Here is a 21751-nt window from a genome sequence, read left to right as displayed (position 1 = left end):
TGTTTCTTAGCCTTTTTCTGCTGAGAAGGTATATCCGCAGTAGTATCACGCTTTCTTTTATACTGAGAAGATGAAGCCATGTGAGCACTTTCAGTCTTATCTTGCTGTAACCTCTCTTCTTCTTGCACACAGTGAGATATAAGCTCATTTAAGGACCAAGTGTCCTTCAGAGTGTTATAACTCACTTTGAATTGCCCAAAGTGTGTAGGAAGGGAAATCAAAATGAAATGCACGAGTAAGTCTTCAGACAACTCTAACTTTAGTGCTTTCAACTTTGAAGCAAGATGAGACATTTCCATAATGTACTCCCTTATGTTTCCTGTACCTTTATACCTCATGGAGACAAGTTTGCTCAAAAGACTACTTGCCTCCGCTTTTTCATTCTTAGTAAAGAATTTTTCAACATCCTTTAGGAACTTTTTGGCATCTTTATCCTCAGTAATTGAGCCCCGAAACGCCTCAGGAATTGACCGTTTTATGATCATAATGCTCATTCGATTGGATCTCTCTCACTTCTCTATTTTAACCTCATTGAGGTTTTCCGGAGTAGAAGTGGGTTTCTCCTCTCGAAGAGCTGTGTCTAGATCCATACAACCGAGGACAATCTCCACGGTATCCTTCCAAACTTTAAAGTTTGAACCATTCAGCATAGGAATACTGCTAATTTGTGCAGAAACATTGGTAGCTGAAGCCATAGTTTCTGGATTAGAATAAATAAACATGCAGTAAACATTAGTTAATTAATGGGTAAAAAATCCATATTGAGATATCTAGCACAACATTAATTTTCAATCTTTGGATAGAAAAATTAACTGTAAGTGATACTCTCATTGCAGTAATCAAATATTGTCAAAATTCCTATCACACATTAAGCCTTTCTTTGGACCGACTTAATGCGCACATAGAAACTTAAACTTTGCAACCTATTTATTACCGTATATATTTTCTATTAATTGGCCAAACAATAACCTTCCCTTGGGCCGATTATTGACCGCATAATTAATAGAAAATAAACAAAAGTGTGCAATGCTTATTATTTGGCCAAACAATAAACTTCCTTTGGGCCGATTATTGTTCGCATAAATAATAAGTATTACTTTATTCTTAATTAGTTACCCAACAAAAGTGTGCAATGCTTATTATTTGGCCAAACAATAAACTTCCTTTGGGCCGATTATTGTTCGCATAAATAATAAGTATTACTTTATTCTTAATCAGTTACCCAACAAAAGTGTGCAATGCTTATTATTTGGCCAAACAATAAACTTCCTTTGGGCCGATTATTGTTCGCATAAATAATAAGTATTACTTTATTCTTAATCAGTTACCCAACAAAAGTGTGCAATGCTTATTATTTGGCCAAACAATAAACTTCCTTTGGGCCGATTATTGTTCGCATAAATAATAAGTATTACTTTATTCTTAATCAGTTACCCAAATATTTATTTACCATTAATATGTGTATGTAATTCGGCCAAATATAAGCCTTCCTTTGGGCCGACCAATATTCGCATGAATTACATATCACCATATTCCTAATGTTTTGAATAAATCAATTTTCACAAAAGAGGCTACTTTGGCAGCATAATGTTCAATCAATTTATTTCAAAACCAAATCTTTATAAAATAAATGGGTATACTAATCCAAGTTGTTACTAGTTTCTTTATGTAACAGTTAAATAATATTTTCTATTTTTTAAATATTATTAATATGTATACATAACTTGGCCAAATATAAATCTCCTTTTAGATCGATTAATATTCGCATAAGTGACATATACATAATAATCCTTATATCCTAAAAGGATAATCAATTAACTTTACACCAAATTAATAATACACATAATTAAATCCAAAATAATCATAATAATGTTCTTTAGAATAAAACATCTGTTTATTACGTAAATTAATTGTCAAATCGCTCTCATGTAAAATATATATATATATATATGGTAAATTCTACTCTACCCTTCCTATAATAACATGTATATTACCCTCTATGACATGTCACTCTTTAATTGATGGTTATGTTAACTATAGTTAAACTATTGGTAATTAAATTATAACCCAAAATGGGTAATTGTATAATTTACTAAACTATTAAAAATTCAATTTTTGTTTCTTCCCAAATCATGCTCCGAACAAATGAACCCTTGTTTTCAATTGATGATGTTATATCAAAGGCATGTTGTGACTTTGCAGAATCAGCTACCCAAAATCGTGAAGACTTCTTGCAAATGTTGATCCTTAGGAAAGAAATTTCAGTATGGTTTGAACATCAGGAAGAAGATGACGGAGTATCAGTGTCATTCCTCCAGAATTGTCCTTCAATTGAAACCATCGCACTTGCTCTTTGTTTCCTAATTGAAATTGAAGAATATATTGACGCAGTACAACCATTGGTGATCTACAACAGTGAAAAATTCATCAACGCGAATTTATCCGTGGGGCCACTTGTTGAGATCATTTGTTCATTGTTTGCGTGAATGGTTACTATTTTAGTAAGCTGTTATGCCAACATAATATAATTTCAGGTTATCATCATGATGATCTTGATATAGGACGTAGATATGGAGCACGTTGGGTGACTAAATGTGTGTTTGGATTAACGTTTGTAAATGGGAGTTTGCATAAAATTGATTTTTGTAAAATTGATTTTGATGAAAAGTTAGTTTGGATTAACGTGATTTATTTTTGACAATCTTTATATCAAAATTGATTGTAGTAAAATAAATATTGTTTGGATTATACTACTCAAAATCATTTTTAGATGAAAAATTACTAAAAGAGACATCAGTTTAAATAATTTTTTTATATATATGCAAAATCAGAACACTAATAAAAATAATATAAAAAATATTTATCATATAAATAAAATAAATACAATAAAAAATAAAAATATGAAAGAGAGTACTATAAATTTTATAATGTCAAACAAAAAGAAAATATTTTATAATTTTTTTAGTACTGGTAGTACTCTTTAATTTAGTATTATTTTAGACTATAAATTTTTATTATTTATGGCTTTATTGTTACTTATAATTAATTTTTTATTTATTTTATCCTTTTTTATAGGATCATAATTTATATTATACAAAATTTTGATAATAAACGTAGTATATAATAATTATAATTACAATAAAAAGTAAATAAAATTCGTATGAATAAAATTAAATAAAAAAATAAAAAAATTTCATACACAACATAAATATAATGTAGTAAAGGATAAAAAAAAGAATTCATATGAACAAAAAAATAATAAAAATATCATAAAAAAAGTCAACAACATTTGTCATATGAATAAAAGAAATACAATAAAATAAATAAAAAATCATATGAACAAAGCCAAACAAAAATAAAAAAAAAAGATTTCATAAAAAATATACCTATAAAAAATAATATAGTAAATGATAAAAAAAAACTCATAAAAATATAACATAAGAAATCAGAACACTACACAAATAATATAAAAATATTTATCATATAAATAAAAAATATAATAAAAAATATAAAAATTAAAATATAAAAATGAGTACTAAAAATAAAAAAATTAAAATATTCAATTTGCTAGTGATTAAAACAAATCTGAACTATTTTGATGAAAAAATAAATTAGAACGAACAACTATGAAAAAGTAGGAAGAATTACAAAGAATTATTGTGAAGGTAATAGTTACTGGTATCCTTTTCAAAGAAGAAAATGAAGGGTAGGGTTGGTAAAAAAGAAATAAATTTTTCATCTAATTTTCCAAGGATAATAAGTAACCATGAAACGCAGAGGCTACAAATTTTAGCTTCTCCTGAACGTGCTTTCAGAAGCAGAATCAATTCTGCGTTCAGAAAGATAAAAATGGCCAAATATAAAAGTGAAACTTTCAAGAAGTTCAAACGTACTTCTCTCCTCTCCAACGCGTTTGCCAAACACACCCTAAGCAAGACAAGTGGAGTACAGGTTGAGTTATTTTTTTTTTCAATTTCAGAGAGGAATGAAAAAATGGGCATTGAGCTTCTGAACAATGATAAGAAATATAACTTTACTTTTTAATGTTTACAGAAATTATATATTCTTCCCTCTTATAAAAATATTTAATTACAAAGTTACTCTACTGTAGTTAATATATTAACTCTTATCAAGATAAATTAACTCAAACTAAAACTAAACATCCAATTAAAACATGTCATGTCATAAGGGGTAATTTACATGTTGATTTAGAGGGGGTTGGGTAGAACTCACCTTTTTTTAATGGATTTGACCACTGTTGATGATCGGTTCAAATGTTGGTATGATCTACTAATTGAACCAGTCAGACCACCAATTTATTGATTTCTAATCGAACCGACTAGTCCAGTATTAGAATAAAAAAAATGTTAACCTTTAAAGTGATTATATATCCTATACTGTGAAAGGTTATATATACAGTGCCGTTTGCGTTGCCCCCTTCTATTTTTTTTATTATTAAATATATATACGTATATTGATGCACATACAAAAGGGGAACAATTAGCGTGCAACAATTTCGGATGCAACGTAAACAACGCATATATATATTGATCTAATAAAATAAAATCGAATATTTTCGATGATTAAATTATGGATGGCTCTGATACCACTTGTTGGAATAATTAATTTTCCATAACCCAGATCATCCATATTGAATCACCAAAAATATAACATAATGCGGAAGCGTACCTAAATTCATAAACATAAATTATGATTGGAAGAGTTTGGATCTTGTGGTTCTTTCGATCTTCCTCAACCAAAGCCTTCTGTATTCCTAGACGGCTGAACTGTAACTCTTTTGATGGGAAAAAAGTAACAAATGCGGCTTTGATATGTTGGGGACCGAAACCCTGAATGCCTATTTATATTTGAGAATGGTATTATTAAACCCTAAATCCCAAATAAAATAGTATCTAAAGTCCAAAAGATAATATATCTAAAACAAAAAAGATAATTATCCAAGGAACAAAAGATAATATCCGATTTTATTCTCATTTAATTCCAAATCAAAAGTAATAATGACTTATTCAATTAGCATTTATAACAATAAATGAGATCATCATTATATAAGTCATTTAATTTGAAATAGCATCATTTGTGATTATAATTGATATATGTATTGCCCACAAATAAGTTAGGAAATTAAATAATTTCCTAACAATCTCCCACTTGGGTTATACATACATTCTTTCTTGACATAATCACATTTTATAAACTTTATGCGCGCATCTGAATGCTATTTCTTTCATTACTTTAACAATTTGGTCCGTCTCATACATTAGATATGGAACTACCGCAGCTTTTATCACATTAAATGCCGTGACTAAACCACGCCAATCACCATCCTAATATACTTAACGACATAGATCAAATTTGGATGAGTAATATGGAAATTACATGCCAAGTGATCTCATGCATGTCTATTTCCAGCTGGTCCAACTTTATTGAGATCAAACACAATACAAATATTGCAAAATGAACATTTCATATAACATGAAATAAACCATCAACTTAATTCTGCAGAAAATAACCTCAATATCTGTCATAGGACATATAGCATAAACTTTCACTAAACAAAGGCATCATAAATATTGACATCCATCCGAACAGTGTGCTCATGAAAAAACTTTAGGGTTCAATCCCTTGGTAATGGGTCTGCTAGCATATACTCTGTTTCCATATGTCCTATGAAAATCTGTTTTTCTTAAACTTTCTCCTTGACAACCAAGAACTTGATGTCTATAAGTTTCGATTTCGTTGAGCTCTTATTGTTATTGGAATATAGTATTGCTGACTTATTGTCACAAAATATTTTCAATGGCCTCTCGATATCATCTACTATACGAAACTTAATGACAAAATTTCACAACCATATGCCATGTTTGGATGCCTCAAAACAAGCAACATACTCAGCCTCCATTATTGAAGAAACTATAAGAGTCTGTTTGTTAGACTTCCATGCAATAGCTCCTCTAGTCAACATGAAGACACAGCCTGAAGTAGAGCATCTACTATCTTGGCATCCCGCAAAATCGAAATCAAAGTACCCAATGATCTCCAAATTTTCTGATCTTTGATAAGTAAGCATGTAATCCTTTGTTCTCTTTAGATAACACATTACGCGTTTAACAGCTATCCAATGATCCATGATAGGATTGCTCAAGTATCTACCCAACATTCCCACTATAAATGATATATCGAAATGTGTGCAGACTTAAGCATACATTAAACTCTCTAGTGCTGATGCATAAAGTTTATTATGCATTGTTGTCCTCTCAATCTCAAGATAATTTTGAGGCATTGCTTGAGACTGAACTTGTCTCACTTAACTACGGGTGTGTCTATTGGTCTACAACTTTTCATGACATATCTACTTAAAATATTTTTGATATAGTTCTTTTATGATAATCCAAGAATACCTTGAGAGCAATCTCTAAGTATTTCGATTCCTAATACAAAAGAGGCATCACAAAGATCTTTATTTCTACGATTTTATTTTTCTTAAAAAATAATTATTTTTTAAAATAATTTTTAAAAATCTAAATAATTATAACATATATAATGCTTACAATATAAGGGAAAAGTGCAACAAAAGAAATTTTATTCAGAAATAAAATCACATCCTGATTATTTTTTAAAATCAAATTTTTTATTTTATTTTATTTTGTTTTTTGACTAAAATAACCAAAAGTGACTATTGGTATTTTTTCTTTTATTAATCACAAATAATTGGTAAAGTTATAAACAACTAACTATAATAATTAATCAATTATACATAGATGAAAAGCAAGGATTTCTTTTAGTCCAAATTCAAGTATGGTTTAATTTTTATTGGCTTGTTACAAATAAAAAAAAATTAACCCACCCACTTAATAATTTTATTCAAAAATTAATCTGAGTTAATATAAAAAGATAAATCACTGCAAATTGTCTTATTAATTAATCAAGAGACTGCAGCATCATCTGGTTAGACACAAAATATAGTATACCAAGTGTCTATTTCTAAAAGTTTTCACCTAAATTTTATATGTATAGAAAAAAAATATATATATTTTGCATTGTAGACTTTCCCTTAATTTGAATGTAATTTTAAATGTATATTTATTTATGAACCTTACTGTTGAAACATTGTTTCTTTTATACTATCATCATTTAATTAAATTTATTATTTCAGTAGGTACAATGTTTCAACTGGACTACTTTTAATTTGGGGATAAATGGATAGATTTTATAATATGCCCTATTTAATTAACTTGTGTACAAAGATGGATTACCAATTTTGGACCCGATCATACTGTGTGTAGTACACACCATATTCCCCCCGGTGTACAATAGTCTAGCTCTAAAAATACGGCCATGCACTAGGTTAAAAATGAAAAAAAAAATTTTCATATAATATATGATGCTTTGAGTTACACTAAAATCTGCGTTCGTAATATTTTTTTTCTTTTCTTTTTGTGGTGGGGGAGGGGGAGGGGGTGATAGGGTGGGATCTGCTCTGATATTTTTAGAAAAATGACATAAAAAAACATACATTTTAATGAGCCATGCAGCGTCACGTCTTGGTATTATGAATGATGCATTAACTTCTGGCTCGTAGTAGTGCACCATGAACGTTTGGTTCGTAGCACATGATATTATATGCCATTGGCACTTGGGAGCACTGTGGAAGGATATTGAAAATTTATTTATTTATTTATTTATGAATAAAATATAATTTTGTAAAATTCTTGAAAATTTTAAAAATGTTTGTAAATTTTAATTCAGTTTAAATAAAAATGTTAAACAACCAATTTTTTTAATCAAATTCAAACAAATCAAATTTATTTACGCACATTTACATCATCATTATTATTCTTTTTTTTCTTCTTCTTTCATTATCATCATTATTGTCATTATCATCATCATTATTACCATCTCGTTCGATCTTTTCTCTTTCTCCTTCTTTTTTATTTACCTCTTTTGCTTCTTTCATTATCATCATTATATCCATTATCATCATTGTCATCATCATCGTCTTTTAGTTCTTAGTTCAATATCACACAATTAATTTAAGATAACAAAAGTGGTACAGAAATTTTCAATTAATGATACCAAAAATATGTTGAAAATACACTAAACACTACTAAAAAAACGTTGAATATTGACGGATTTACCGACGAATTTGACAATAATTTGTCGGATAAAAAGTTTACCATCGGATTTGATTTTTTGACGGTAAATTCGCCGGTAAGAATTAGAGAAAAAACAAAAAAAAATTGGCACCAAAATTACCGTGAGAATTACCATCAGATTTATCTTCCAGTAAAGTTCAATTAATGAAATAATGTGTTTTAGTAATATGCAGTGCATTACCGTTGAATTTATTCGCCGGTAAATTAAATCCGACAATAAAACTGGTCTAAATTCAAAATGCGCGACCCTCTTCCCTAACTTTCAAGAATACTCTTCTCTCTCCCCCATTCTGCTCTCTCTTCTCTCTCCCTTGTAACTATCTCTGACAGTCCCTCCGGCCACTCTCCGCCAGTGCTGCCCACCTCCATTCTCATCCAAAGTCTAGGTCAAGTTGCTTGTGCCGTGTTTTGTTGTCTCAAACGGAATCGCTCCTTCTATCTCCGCCACTATTGGAAGAGTTGTTGCTGCCGCTTCCTCTGTCACCGGAGTTATGTCTCTCCATCCTCCATCATCCAGGTAAGTTGCACTCTTCCCTCTCCCTATTCTATCTTGTTTTTATTTTTTTAAATAAAAAATCCTAACTCTTTTTGTCCTAACCCTTTTTTTGAACCACCATTCAATTTCACCTCTGCCTCTAGTTCTTCTGCGGCGGCTACTTCAGTTGTCGTCTGCATTCCCTTTATTCTATTTCTGTCGTTTTGGTTGTCCTGCTTAGTTTCTCTGCCTGTGCTTCTACCAAGGACGAGCGTCTCAAGGTGAAGGGACCTGTGAAGATACCCACTAAGATTGTTCACTTCATTACCAAAAAATCTTCTTGTGGTGAAGGTAAATTTTTTATTGCTTCTTTTATAATTTTTATCATCCTATGACTGTTTTGTAATTTTTATTTTTTTAATTAAATCTATCTCTTATATTTGGATATTATTCATTATAAAATGTTAAAGAATTTTGGATTAAAAATATTATCTATTTCAGTACTTAAATAGTTAAATAATAATTTTTTTAAAAATAATAGTATTGTTATTATTGTTTGAATATTTGATGCAAATTATTTGTTAAAATTTTAAATTTTAGTGGCTTAATTAGTTTTATGTTGTAATTAATTCACATTATATTTGAGATTTGCTATCTTGTTTCTTTAGTTTGTCCATGAGTTACTTTGAAGATGAGTTCATGAAGATTGTAGGCAGTGAATAGACCTTCTTGCATGCCGCCTTGCTTCTCTTCAATGGCTTCCAGGTAATATCGACTCCTACTCTAAACCCGTGTTGATCATTTACCCATAGTTTGTCTGGCAAAATGCTTACATGTTGTTCTTACGTGCAAAAGGAAAGAGTTTAATTTGTTTGTTCTTTGCATTGTTTTTATTTTGTTAAGCTGCCAATTACGGTTTTCATAAAGATGTGTGACTTACCCTTTGTTTCTTAAAATATGCAATGATGGCAGGGCAAGCTCTTCGGCTGTCTTGGCTCCGGGTTCAAGATTGTGTCAATTTGTGGTGAAGAAAAGGTTTTGCTTGTATCGTTCAAAATCTTAACTCACTCAACCAACAAAAATATATTATAAACGATACAGGAAGAGTTAGACTTTTTGTATACGAGTTCGATGCCACTTAATTAATTCAATGATAAGAAAAATTAGTTAAAATTTTTTCTATATCACGGTTAAAAAATTTTGGCGTCGAAATTAAAAAATTTTCTGTATCACAGTTAAAAAATTTCGGTGTTATTATTCTAATAAATTTTACAAAATTTAAAACTATTTGAAGGTTCTAGAAAGTTTAAAGAATGGAGGTTGAATCTGTGGCCTTCTTTAACTTTGATTAATTAAACCTTAAAACTAGAAATTATAACTTAGCTTGGCTTCTGTTTAGTCAGCGCAATAGATTATGCAGGAGATAATTTCATTTTATCTCATAGAACCAGAAAACAGAATCAGAGCAGAAAGGAAGAAGGTGACACAGTCATATATCCTGGTTCAGTTGCCTTGTACGTGCAATGCAACCTACATCCAGTCTCCACCACAACGTTAGTAAAAATTTCACTATCTTTTAAGTATTACAAACACCAATTCTCTATGACTCAACATAATCCTATCTGAGACTCATCAAATTTCAACATAAACTTGACTTGGCTATGTAACTACCTAGACTCAACACACTAAGTGCCTACCCGGCTAACTTAACAAAGGATACCTCTCAGATACATAACACAAAATAGAAAAAATAAAAAAAAATATGAAATTCACTCTTGTCTTTTCTCTCAAGTGTTTCTTTTAGCCTTTTCACTCAGATTTTTTTCTCAATGCCTCTCTTTTTTGTCTTTTATCTCAGAATGAATACAAAGAAAGATATACATTGAAATAGAAATGCAAACAGTAAATCTTGAAGAAGATGATGATTCATAGTCTTGACTCTATGCGCTGAACCTAGCTTCTGAACTCAAAACATTGTTCTTCATCTTAGTGGAGTGCTTCCTTTAGTGTAGGTGCAATGCTTCCAATACTTCAAACTCTGTTATGAGGTTTTCACTCAGCTCTCAATTCGGGTTCTCTCGTTTTGGTCTCCAATGAGATTTATTTTTCGATTTGTATCTTTCTTTGAGCCACGGTTAGAGTTTCTTTAAAATCAACTTCTTGATCCTTGAACTAGCTGAGATCCTCCATTCTCTTTCTTCAATCAACCCCAAAAATTAGGGATTTTGAACCAGGCCTTAGCATCGTAACAGATACAACATTAGCACCATTCAACTTTTTCAACAAGCTTAGTAAAATTTAAACCATTAGATTTGTGCTTTGCCTCTAAGAAACACTTTCAACCATTGATTCACAATAGAAATGTTTAGTCACCACTTTCTTCATTTTTTCTAAAATGGTGTCACAGAGAGTAGAAGAAGATGTGAAGCAATTAACTTTCATGCAAAAGAAAATAAATTACCTTTAACCTCTGAACTTGCTTAATATGCTTTTGATTAACTTCATTTGACATTAGCTTCCTTGATTTGTTTTTCCTTTCTTTTTTCTTTGGTGTTTGAGTTCCAAAGTGAAGCGCTCTCTCTTTCTCTCGATGTTTACCCGAAGTGAACTTCTGAAACTTAGTTTGGGGTAACTTCTCTTCTGCTTGATTGGCATTGGACTTGGTTAGTTTTCATTTCTATTCAGCTGCTTTGGGCTTCCATTGTTTGGGTTGCAACAAAAACAAATTAGACCTGCACACTAAAATACTTCATAAAACCCACTTGGGTAGGTTATTAACCCAATTGACATGTTTATCATCATCAATGAATTATTTATTTTCTCAACTCAACACTATCCTTTCTCTTCTTATTCATCATCATCATTTTTCTATTTTTCTTTTTGTTTCACATTCTCATAATTTTTTTTTGTTTCACCCTCTTAACAATAATTTATGTCACAATTAAAAAAATTTAATGTCAAAATTAAGAAATTCCATGTATCATAGTTAAAAATTTCGGTGCTATTTTTAATAAATTGTACCACAATTCAAATCTTTCTTTCTTCTTTCACATTCTCATAATTTTTCTTATTTCACCCTCTTAATAAGAATTTGGGTTATGAATAAAAAATTTTGGTATCAAAATTAAGAAATTTCATGGGTCACAGTTAAAAATTTTCGGTGCGACTTTTCTAGATAAATTTTACACAATTCAAAATTCTCCATCCTCCTCTTCCTCTTATTTATTATTATCATCATCATCTTCTTCTTTTTCTTCTTTAACTTCTCTTTCTTGTTTTACAACACGTAAAGCGGCTTGCCAGTGTTTGATGCATGGATTTTGCATGAACTGGGAAAACATGTGAATACTTTAGGCTAGATCAGGCCGAGTAAGACACCAATAAATTAGTCTTCCAACAAGCCGACGATATATGCTAGGATCGGATAAAAGAGAACCTGTAGCTGACCCCAATCGATGATTCTCTTCGTACGGTGTTGCTACAGGCTTAGCACCTAGAAGTCTTGTTTCGGTGATTATGTCCAAAGCATATTTTCTTTGGCAAAGAAAGATTTTCCTCGGAGATCTGGCAACCTCAACTCCCAAATAGTATGTCAATCGGCCTAAATCTTTCATATAAAAACATGTGTGTAAATACTCTTTGAAATGTTGAATTGCAGCACCATTATTTTCTGTAATTACAAGGTTATCAACATATACCAAAAATACCAATTGCACACTATTATGGCGAAAGCTAAATAAGGAATGGTCCTTTAGGGATTTCTTAAAACCATATCGAAGGAGGACAGATGAAAATTTTGCAAACCATCAACGTGGAGCCTGCCGCAGTCCGTAGAGAGATTTTTGAAGTTTACAGACCAGTCCTTGTTGAGGCACTTGAAAACCAGGGGGAAGTTTCATGTAAACATCCTCATCAGGTTCTCCATGAAGAAATGCATTGTGGACATCCATCTGGTGGAGTTCCCAATCCTTGACTACTACCACTACGAGTGTTGTGCGAATTATTACCAGCTTTACCACTAGAGAAAACGTTTCATTGTAATCCAAGCCTTTCACTTGATTATTTCGCAAAATTACCAGTCTTGCTTTGAATCTCTCTATTGTCCCGTCAGAATTGTATTTAATTTTATAAACCCACTTACATCCATGTGCTTTCTTTCCTGGGGAAGGGTTGTAAGTTTTCAAGTGTCATTGAGTTGAAGTGCACAAATTTCTTGGGACATCGCTTCACGCAAACGCTCATCTCTAACTGCTTGGGAGAAAAATAGAGGCTCATGTTCTGTCTTGAGAGAGGCAAGAAAACTATGGTATTGTTTGAAAAAAGAATTATAATTCACAAAATTTTGTATTGGATAGGACACTTGAGAATTTTGATGGTGAGGGAGGTTGGTCGGTAAGGTTTATTGGTATCGTGACAGCAGAGACAAAATCACGCAACTTGACTGAGGGTGTCTTTATGCGGTGAGCCAAACCAAGTGGAACGTCCATCGTGACCAGTGATAGATCGGAAATTGACATTGTTTCTGCTGCACTTGGTTCCTATGTATCGTCAGCGATGTATTCTTTAATCTCTTCATTAAGCTCATGTCCTCCTTGTTTGTCAATAGGTGCTTCAATGAGGGAATTCCCAGCACAGTCATTTAAGTGTGGAGTACTGGGCCCAAGCGTGGGTGTTGAACTTGTCCCATTGTGTGTGTCTTCTTCAACAATTGTTACTGTCACAGGAGATTAAATATCTTCAATTCTTAGTTCCAAAGCTTGATCCACTTTAAAAGGGAACGTATCTTCAAAAAGTGGACGTCACGAGAGATAAATAAAACTTCTTTTTCCAAGTCAAATAGTTTCCATCCTTTTTGTCCAAAAGGATACCCGACAAACACACATTTTTTGCTACGGCTGGCAAATTTGTCCCATTGCCTATCTGATTTTGATTATAACACAAAGAGCAAAAAATCCGCAAGTGCTCATAATTTGAAATTGTTCCATGAAAAACCTCATACGGAATCCTGCTCTTCAGTATTGAGGATGGCGTACGATTAATTAAATAGCCAACAGTTAAGACACATTCTCCCCAAAACTGAATAGAAAGATTACCTTAAAAACGTAATGATATAGCAACATTGAGAATATGTCGTTGTTTGTGCTCCACTCGTCCATTTTGTTGCGGTGTATTAACACATGATGATTGGTGAATAATGCATTGTTGTAAGAAGTATTGTTTTAAACACATGAATTTCGTTCCATTATCAGATTGAACCATTTTAACATACTTGTTATATTGGCGTTCAACCAAAGAGAAAAATTTTTTCAATGTGATTGATACCTCATCCTTTTCTTTCAACAAATATATTCAAACTGTTCATGAACAATCATCCACAATAGTTAAGAAATATGAAGCACCACATTAGGAGAGATTTCTATAGAGCCCCCACAAGTCACAATGAATTAAATAAAAAATATTGGAAACTTGATAATCACTTAAAGAAAACTTATCTCTTGTTTGCTTGGAGTTTTCACAAATTTCACAAATCTAATTGCTTGTATATTTCTCACTTACATTACGAAGCATTTGCACAATTTTAAATGATGGATGCCCTAGTCTCTTATGCCAAAGCGCTAGTTGATTCTCTGTTCTGGCATGACAAGCTTGAATCTTGTGTGCCCCACGATACCAATAAAGCGAATCCTTCTGCTCACCCGCTCCAATCAGCGCCCTCAAAGTGTGGTCCTATATGACACAAAATTTATCAATGAATGGTACTAGACAATGTTCTTCATCTGTTAATTGAGAAACTGAGAGTAAGTTGTATTTTAATTGAGGTACATAGAGAATATTTTTCAATTCAAGTCCTCCTTCAAGTATCATTGTTCCTTGCTTGCACGCTATCACCTGCTCTCTATCTGGTAAACCTACTGGACACCCGCGTATAGTTTTCTTTTCACACAAATTTTTCAGATTTTCCGTCATGTGGTTGGAAACTCCACTATAAATGATCCATAAATTAAAAATTCTCTTACCAGTCATTTTTTCAGAGTCATTTGATTTTTGCTTCTTGATCATATCTACCAATACTTTCCGTTGCTCATTGGTCAATCCTGACATCTCGCATGTCGTGCCTTCTATGTTGATAGCATGGCTACCACTTCCATCAGCATGTGCCACATGTGCACGTACTGGAATTCCTCGAGTATGCGTGCCTTGTCATTCGTAGCCTTTGCCACCATCTCTTCTTTCATTCTTTGGCCGATTGTCCCGCCATTCTGGATACCCTACAATCTGAAAATATTCTTTAACATCATGCCTATTTTTGCCACAATTAGAGCATATTGTTAATTTTTGGCTAGGATCTCCTCGTCCTTTCATCCTGTTCCTTGTCTGCATCGCGAGTCCCACAACCAACTCTCTCTCTTCTGATGCCTTAGCTATTGTCTTCACTCTCTCCTCTTGAACTAGCATTGCGTACATACGATTCAGCGATGGCAAAGACTTTGTTGCCAGGATATTTGACCATACTGTTCCGTAACTCGCATCATCTAGGCCCATCAACAATTGGTGGACCCTCTCTTCTTTCCTTCGCTTCTCAAGTTGAGACCCAGTCCCGCACTTACATCTACCACACATGCATTTGGAAATTTGCTCGCATTGTGCTAATTCATCACACAGTACTTTCAATTTTTCACAATACGCTGTTATGGCCATTCCTTCCTGCTTGCATCTCATCAAATCTGACTTCAGCTGTTGTATTTGTGGTCCATTCACAGTGGAAAATCACTCTTTGATATCTTCCCACAGTGTCCGCGCGTTCTCAACATAAGCAACGGTTGACCGTAGGCTTGGTTCAATCGTGTTCAAGATCCATGATACAATCATACATTGGACTGTCCTCCAGTCCTTAAGATCAGATGCACCTTGTTCTGGTTCCTTGAGAGTTCCATCGATGAATCCCCATTTTCTCTAAGTTCGAAGGGATATTTTCATAGCTCTGACTCATTCCTCATAATTTTCTCCCCGCAGCTGCACTTGCGTGATTACATTTTCTAGGTTGTCACCGCATTGAGGTCATATGGCGAGTAAATTTTCTTAGTTTCTTTTTCTGAAACCTCTGTTATTTTTATAGAGTTCTTTTCTGATTTTGTTGTCATGGTTATGCAGCCTAATTTGCTCTAATATTATATAGAAAATAAGTTGTTTCAATTTGTCTTTTCATTAGTCATGAATACGTGTATATATATATATATATCTTTTGATATGAAACTATATCAAACTTTTCCTATCTTAAAAAGTATAATTTACGATCTCAATAAATTAGAATGTATAATTTCCTATCCTAGTAATAAATATATACAAGAGTACTCCTTGAGTTTTGTATCTCAACTTAATTATAGAAATATTATTGATATAATATTTTTGTTAATAGGATTAATTATATGTTTGATTCACAAGTTATCACACACACACATATATGGTAAATTCTATTGTACCCTTCTTATAATAACATGTAAATTACCCTCTGTGACATGTCGTTCTTTAATTGGTTGTTATGTTAACTATAGTTAAATTATTTTAAAATTAAATTATAATCCAAAATAGATAATTGTATAATTTACTAAAATATTAAAAACTGAATCTTTGCTTTTTCTCTAAATCATGCTTCCAGAAAACCCTAATTCAGGGAAGGTATTAGTTGATGCAGTGGAAATAGCAAGACCAACTCTAGGACCTATTCTACTTTCAATGAGTGAATATTTGATATCTAGCTTCAACGAATCCTACCAATCTAGATTCGTAAACTTCAAATTTCTGTTCCACTCTTGGTTTGTCATATTTCAAAACTGTAAGCATTTGTGAAAAGAAAGGAAAGTATAGGTAACCAACAACATTTTTGAACAATGTGTGAACAATGTGAATTAATAGGGTTAAAAGAGTAAATTAATCTTAAATTTAATTAGTAGCATCAAATTAGGGTGTACTGTATTTTTATTTAATTGGTGATTGTTCATGTTGTTCAAGTTGGTCATTGTTTATCTAGTACTTCCTGATAAAAAATTATATCAGACTTGGAAAGAAATGTATCATTAATATGAGGGCAATTTACCTAAATAAATAAAATAGGTGAAAGCTTTACTTAAATACACAAAATAGATATTCCTTATCTGATTGTGCAGTTTGACACTTTTATGTAAACCGTGGAAAGCTACCACGGTTTACAATTTTAACATAAACCGTGGTAACCTACCATGGGTTATGAATTGTGTGGTTTGTGTGTAAACCGTGGCAAGCTCCCACGGTTTATGAAGAGAGAATGCGAAGCATAAACTGTGGCAAGCTCCCACGGTTTATGAAGGAGAAAATTTGATCATAATGTGCAGTCTAAATGATATGTTATCTACTATGTATTTGATAGTTTAAGCGGTTTGAGATTCTATGATATACATTATTTCTGTCACAGTTATCATGCGCAGTCTAAATGATACCACATTGATGCAATCAAACATCTAAAATAAACGGATTTTATTCATATGAAATTAATGCAGAAAATCAACATGGTGACATTCATAGACTTAACCAACCATACACAACTTAACTGAACAGTTAATAAAACAACTAAAACAACAAGGTAATGAGATCTACGCATCCCCTCCGATAGTATGTCTTCGCTGGTCACAGTTCCTCCGCGTATGCCCAGCCTAACGGCATAGCCCACAGCGCTTTGGCTGGTTCTCCAGAGACTGATCCATACTACCACGGATCCTAGTTGCCCTTGGACGACCTTCCTTTGCACGCCTCATGTTAGGATCAGGAATAATGGTTGGCCCAGCATATGGAGGCCATAGGCCTTCCGGGATAGGCGAAACAAAACCCTGCTTGTAAACGTTGAAAACTTCACTCATACGATAGACCTCGTGAACATATGACGCCCAATTAAGGCGGGAGTAGGCGCAACATGCAATGGCATGGCAACAAGGATAATGCAGCGCCTGAATGTGGCCACAGTCACATCTGTGATCTTTAAGGGAAACTCTATAGCTACCCAGCGAGAAGCGCCCGGTTGGTGTTGTCTCGGCCACGGTGTACTCCGATTGATGCCTGTCGTATAACGTGACAGTGAAGCACTTTGAGTCTCTTAGATTCCGATCAATTGCCTTGGCCAATGCCTAGCAAAATTCATTACCAGATCCGAGTTGTGCCTCTGCTGTTTGTCCCCGTATCACAAAAAGCTTAGAAGGCCTCCCGTAAGTTGACTGAACCAACGATGTGACCGGGAGGTTTCGAGTTCCCTTTAGCACCGAGTTCACACATTCACTGATGTTGGTTGTCATGTGCCCGAACCGTCTACCACTATCCTCATGTTGGGTTCATTTGTCGTACTCCATCCGATTGGCCCATTCACACATTGCTGGATTCTCAGTCCGCATGATATCGACAGGCTCCTGGTCAGAGTCATTGTCACACATTGCATTCTCTACTCTATCAGGTTCACCAAAGCCTTCCATATAAGGTAACTGGCAACCACCGGTGCCCACGACATCAGGCTGCTCAAAGATTCCTTCATTCTCTAACTGTACAGAACCAACAACCACCATTCGCTCTAACTCAGCCGCGAATGTAGGGGAACCCACCGGCGGAAGATACGGTCTGACCGCAGGCATCGAACTAGACGCACCTCCCGCGGCAGTCGAGCTATGAAATGGAGCTGATGCCCTAGAACTATCGACACCAACCTCCAACTTCGCAAACAACTCGTGAATTCGGATCTCTGGAAAACTCCTAACACAATGGAACAGAACCCTAATATCTTCATCAGCTGCTAGCACAAAGGTATCATACTGAACACCCGTCAAGACAACTGCGATGGGAATCTTGTAGAATAGCTTCTTCACCCACTTCGTGCCAAAGACGCCAAGCTTCTGCAAGATGCTGTTCTACAGATCTGACAAAGTGCTTGACGAACTGATGAACACACTCAATGGTTCTTTGTCTGTGAACTTCACACCATGGCTTTTGCTTTTTTTAATTTTTCCAGAGCAATGCACTAAGGCAAGAACACTCTCATCCTCACTTGTCATTGTGAGAATGATCTCTTGTGCAAGTAGAATGTCATCCACATATATATAGAATTTCGGTGTTCCTAAACCGTTGTAACCTACAACGATTTACGATCAAATTTTCTCCTTCATAAACCGTGAGAGCTTGCCACGGTTTATGCTTCGCATTCTCCTTTCATAAACCGTGGGAGCTTGCCACGGTTTATACACAAACCACACAATTCATAATCCGTGGTAGGTTGCCACGGTTTATGTTAAAATTGTAAACTGTGGTAGCTTTTCACGGTTTACATAGAAGTGTCAAATTGCACAATTAGGTAAGGAATATCTGTTTTGTGTATTTGAGTAAAGCTTTCACCTATTTTATTTATTTGGATAAATTGCCCTTAATATGAGGAGAATGGCACAAGATGAGAGGATAACAGGCCTGTCTTACAAAAGAAAAAAAAAATAAAGAGAAAAGAAAAAGCAACCAGTGAATCATAGCCTTTTGATATCACAATATATCTAAGCAGGAAAGTCCTCTAAAAAGATACGAGTCTTTGCACCGTACAGAGGCCAAATATCTGATTCTGTCCCATAAAACTTGTTTAACCGAAAATCTACTATTGAAGGTGCATCAATTACGTTCCAATCAAATACATGTATAAATTTTTTAAAATAACTAAAATGAAAAAAAAATTAAAAAGGCGAAGGTGAAGCTTAGCAAGAACGAATTTGAGTAGGAAGGAACAGTGGAAGGGAAAAAATGTTTTTCACTCACCAAGGGAGGTGTTCTTCAATGGAAGGGTGGAACGAATCAAATTAATGCTAATTTGGTAAAAAAACATATAAATTTACTTTTTAATATTTACAAAAATTATATAATCATTTATCTTAAAAAAATATTTAATTATAAAATAACCCTACTTTAGTTAAGATGTTAATTTTTATTGGGTTAAATTAACTCAAATTAAAACTAAACATCTAATTAAAATATGCCACATTATAGAGGATAATTTACATGTTGCTTTAGAGAGGGTTGAATAAAACTAGGGGTGGCATCGGGGCGGGTAGGGGCGGATTTTTGTTCTACCCGACCCTGCCCCGCCGTACAACAACATGCGTAGAACTCCACCTGTTTCTACCCGCGGGTAGTAAAATGTTGAACCTTAATCCGCTCCTGTGGATATCCCCCCATTCTTACCCGCTCCTATAATTATTAAAATCCAACAAATAAAATTAAATTTCAAAATTTATATAACTATCATCGTATACGTATTATAAAGTAAAGTAAAAATTTAAATATAATACAATATTATTAATCATTTACTAATTATTTTATATATATTATATATATTATATATTATATATATACTGGGGTGGATAATGGGTAGGGGCAATATATATATATATATGTTACTGTTTAGTGATGGAAACCAAAATCATGATATGTACAAGTAAACATGGCAAAAGCTGAATCCATGGTTAAGCTTCATCATGAAACTATTCATTCATGGTACAAATGGTATTATTCAAATATGTAGAAGACGACAAAGGTAACCCCATCTCTTTTAGCTTTATTGTTCAGGGGAAAAAAAGTGAAGAAAAAGGTAACCCATCATTGACACGCTCTTCATAATTTTAATGCAAAAGTAGCACCCAATAGTAGCTAGTACAACCTGTGTTTGCAATTGTACAGTCTGCTATCTGCAAAAGACACATGGCCAAATGAAAAAAGCACTACCCATTTTCCCCGACAACATCAAAATATAAGTCCAAAATTAATGTTATAATTAGTAAAAAAAATATAAGTGGAATATTGTGCTTTGTAAATTTTTTTATGTTAGCCACGGAATTAGAATCTAAAAAAATATTTGATTAAATATTACAAATGTATTTTACCTTTCTATAACATCTTATGCTAAATTATTATAAGGTAGAACGATTTTGAGGACTTCGGGTTCTCAATGGGTCGGGTGGTTGTGATGAGGGATACGGGCGAGACCCTGGCTGACTTAGAGTGAGGTTGGATGCGTGCTGATGACGCTGGAGGAGGAGTGAAGCGTCGGGGATGGCCATCTGTAAGGATAGTCTGACGATTAAGTCAGTGTCTGTACGATGCGATAGCCGAATTAGGTACGAATATTACGTAACTCGAGGAGAAAGCTGACCTCTCGTTTTATACTGTGTGGGGCGGGTCCTGAGAATGACCTAGCCCACTGCCCAAAAAGCTTCTATGAGCTGTTGCAATCCACGTGGAAAGGGCAGGTCGTTCCGGACCCCGGGTCGGGGCTTCAAGTCATGATTTGAAGGTGCGGACCCGACCAGTGTCTTGGGCCGTACGGATGGTAGGTCGGGTAGGTCCTGGGTCGGGCGTCCTAGGACCCGACCCTCCAGGCTCTCCTTCGTGGGGTGCCTTGGGCCCGGGTGGTGCCCCGACCCGTCGTCTAGTGGGATGGACTTGGCGGTCCGTAACAGTATCCCTAACGCGTCTGCTTCGAGTTTTGGTGCTCGGAGCTGGGTGCGTTTGTCCTACCCGCCGAGACGGGGCGTGTTCCTCTTCCCGTGAACTCGCTGGTGGCGTTTCGTGTTTCTCACACGTAGTCATCTCGTTTCTCGATGCTGCCTTCTTGGCTTCCGCGCTTGGGCATTAAATGCCCACCATTTCATTGATTTGAAATTTTGGGTGACATGGCAAATATGCCCCTGTCTTTTGGCGCTCTTCCTCAGCGGTTACACTTTTCCCCTATTTTTACTTTGTAACCCCCCCCCATACCCCCCTCATAGTTCCATTTTCTTTCTTCTGCTCTCTTGTATCGCTGCTGTTTCCTCCTTCCTTCTTCTGCTGTATTTGCTTTCTGCTTCTGGTGCCCCTTCTCTCACTCGGATCCTTCTTGGTTGCTCATCATATTACGGATTCTATATTTCTGGTACGTTGTTTTTATGGTTTTTCCCCTTTTTGGTTGCTTTGTTGATTTCTGCATGTTCTTCGTGCATTTTCTGTATGCATGCCTGTATTTTGTCTGTTCTTGCTTTCTTTTTTCCTTTTAGAGGGGGCGGCACTGGATTTTTCT

At 34.2% G+C, this 21751-nt stretch overlaps 2 protein-coding genes across 2 annotated transcripts in view; both read right to left on the bottom strand.

The window, feature by feature from the left end:
• Positions 1 to 494, bottom strand: part of LOC107480582 (uncharacterized) — a 1463-nt gene extending 969 nt beyond the window's left edge. The window contains exon 1 of the mRNA XM_016100737.1: positions 12 to 494. Within this exon, the coding sequence (XP_015956223.1) occupies positions 12 to 494 (483 nt within the window). The remainder of the gene's footprint in view (positions 1 to 11) is intronic.
• Positions 495 to 17336: 16842 nt separating this feature from the next.
• LOC107480581 (uncharacterized) lies at positions 17337 to 17969 on the bottom strand. The gene is made up of 2 exons (XM_016100736.1): positions 17898 to 17969; positions 17337 to 17804 (listed from the first exon to the last, which is right to left on the bottom strand). Exons 1-2 carry the CDS (start codon positions 17967 to 17969, stop codon positions 17337 to 17339), a joined length of 540 nt encoding a protein of 179 aa, XP_015956222.1.
• Positions 17970 to 21751: the final 3782 nt, after the last annotated feature.

The sequence above is a fragment of the Arachis duranensis genome, chromosome 3 (assembly GCF_000817695.3).
Source record: "Arachis duranensis cultivar V14167 chromosome 3, aradu.V14167.gnm2.J7QH, whole genome shotgun sequence".
NCBI classification, from domain to species: domain Eukaryota; kingdom Viridiplantae; phylum Streptophyta; class Magnoliopsida; order Fabales; family Fabaceae; genus Arachis; species Arachis duranensis.
The sequence above is the reverse complement of the archived record's forward strand: the minus strand, read 5'-3'. Positions and strand labels throughout refer to the sequence as shown.

What these genes read in the sequence shown, in the direction of transcription:
- LOC107480581 (XM_016100736.1), bottom strand. Translation starts at nt 17,969, where the DNA reads ATGACAACCAACATCAGTGAATGTGTGAACTCGGTGCTAAAGGGAACT. An exon ending in ACCTCCCGGTCACATCGTTG is followed by an intron (nt 17,805 to 17,897) that starts GTTCAGTCAACT and finishes GAATTTTGCTAG; the next exon opens with GCATTGGCCAAGGCAATTGA.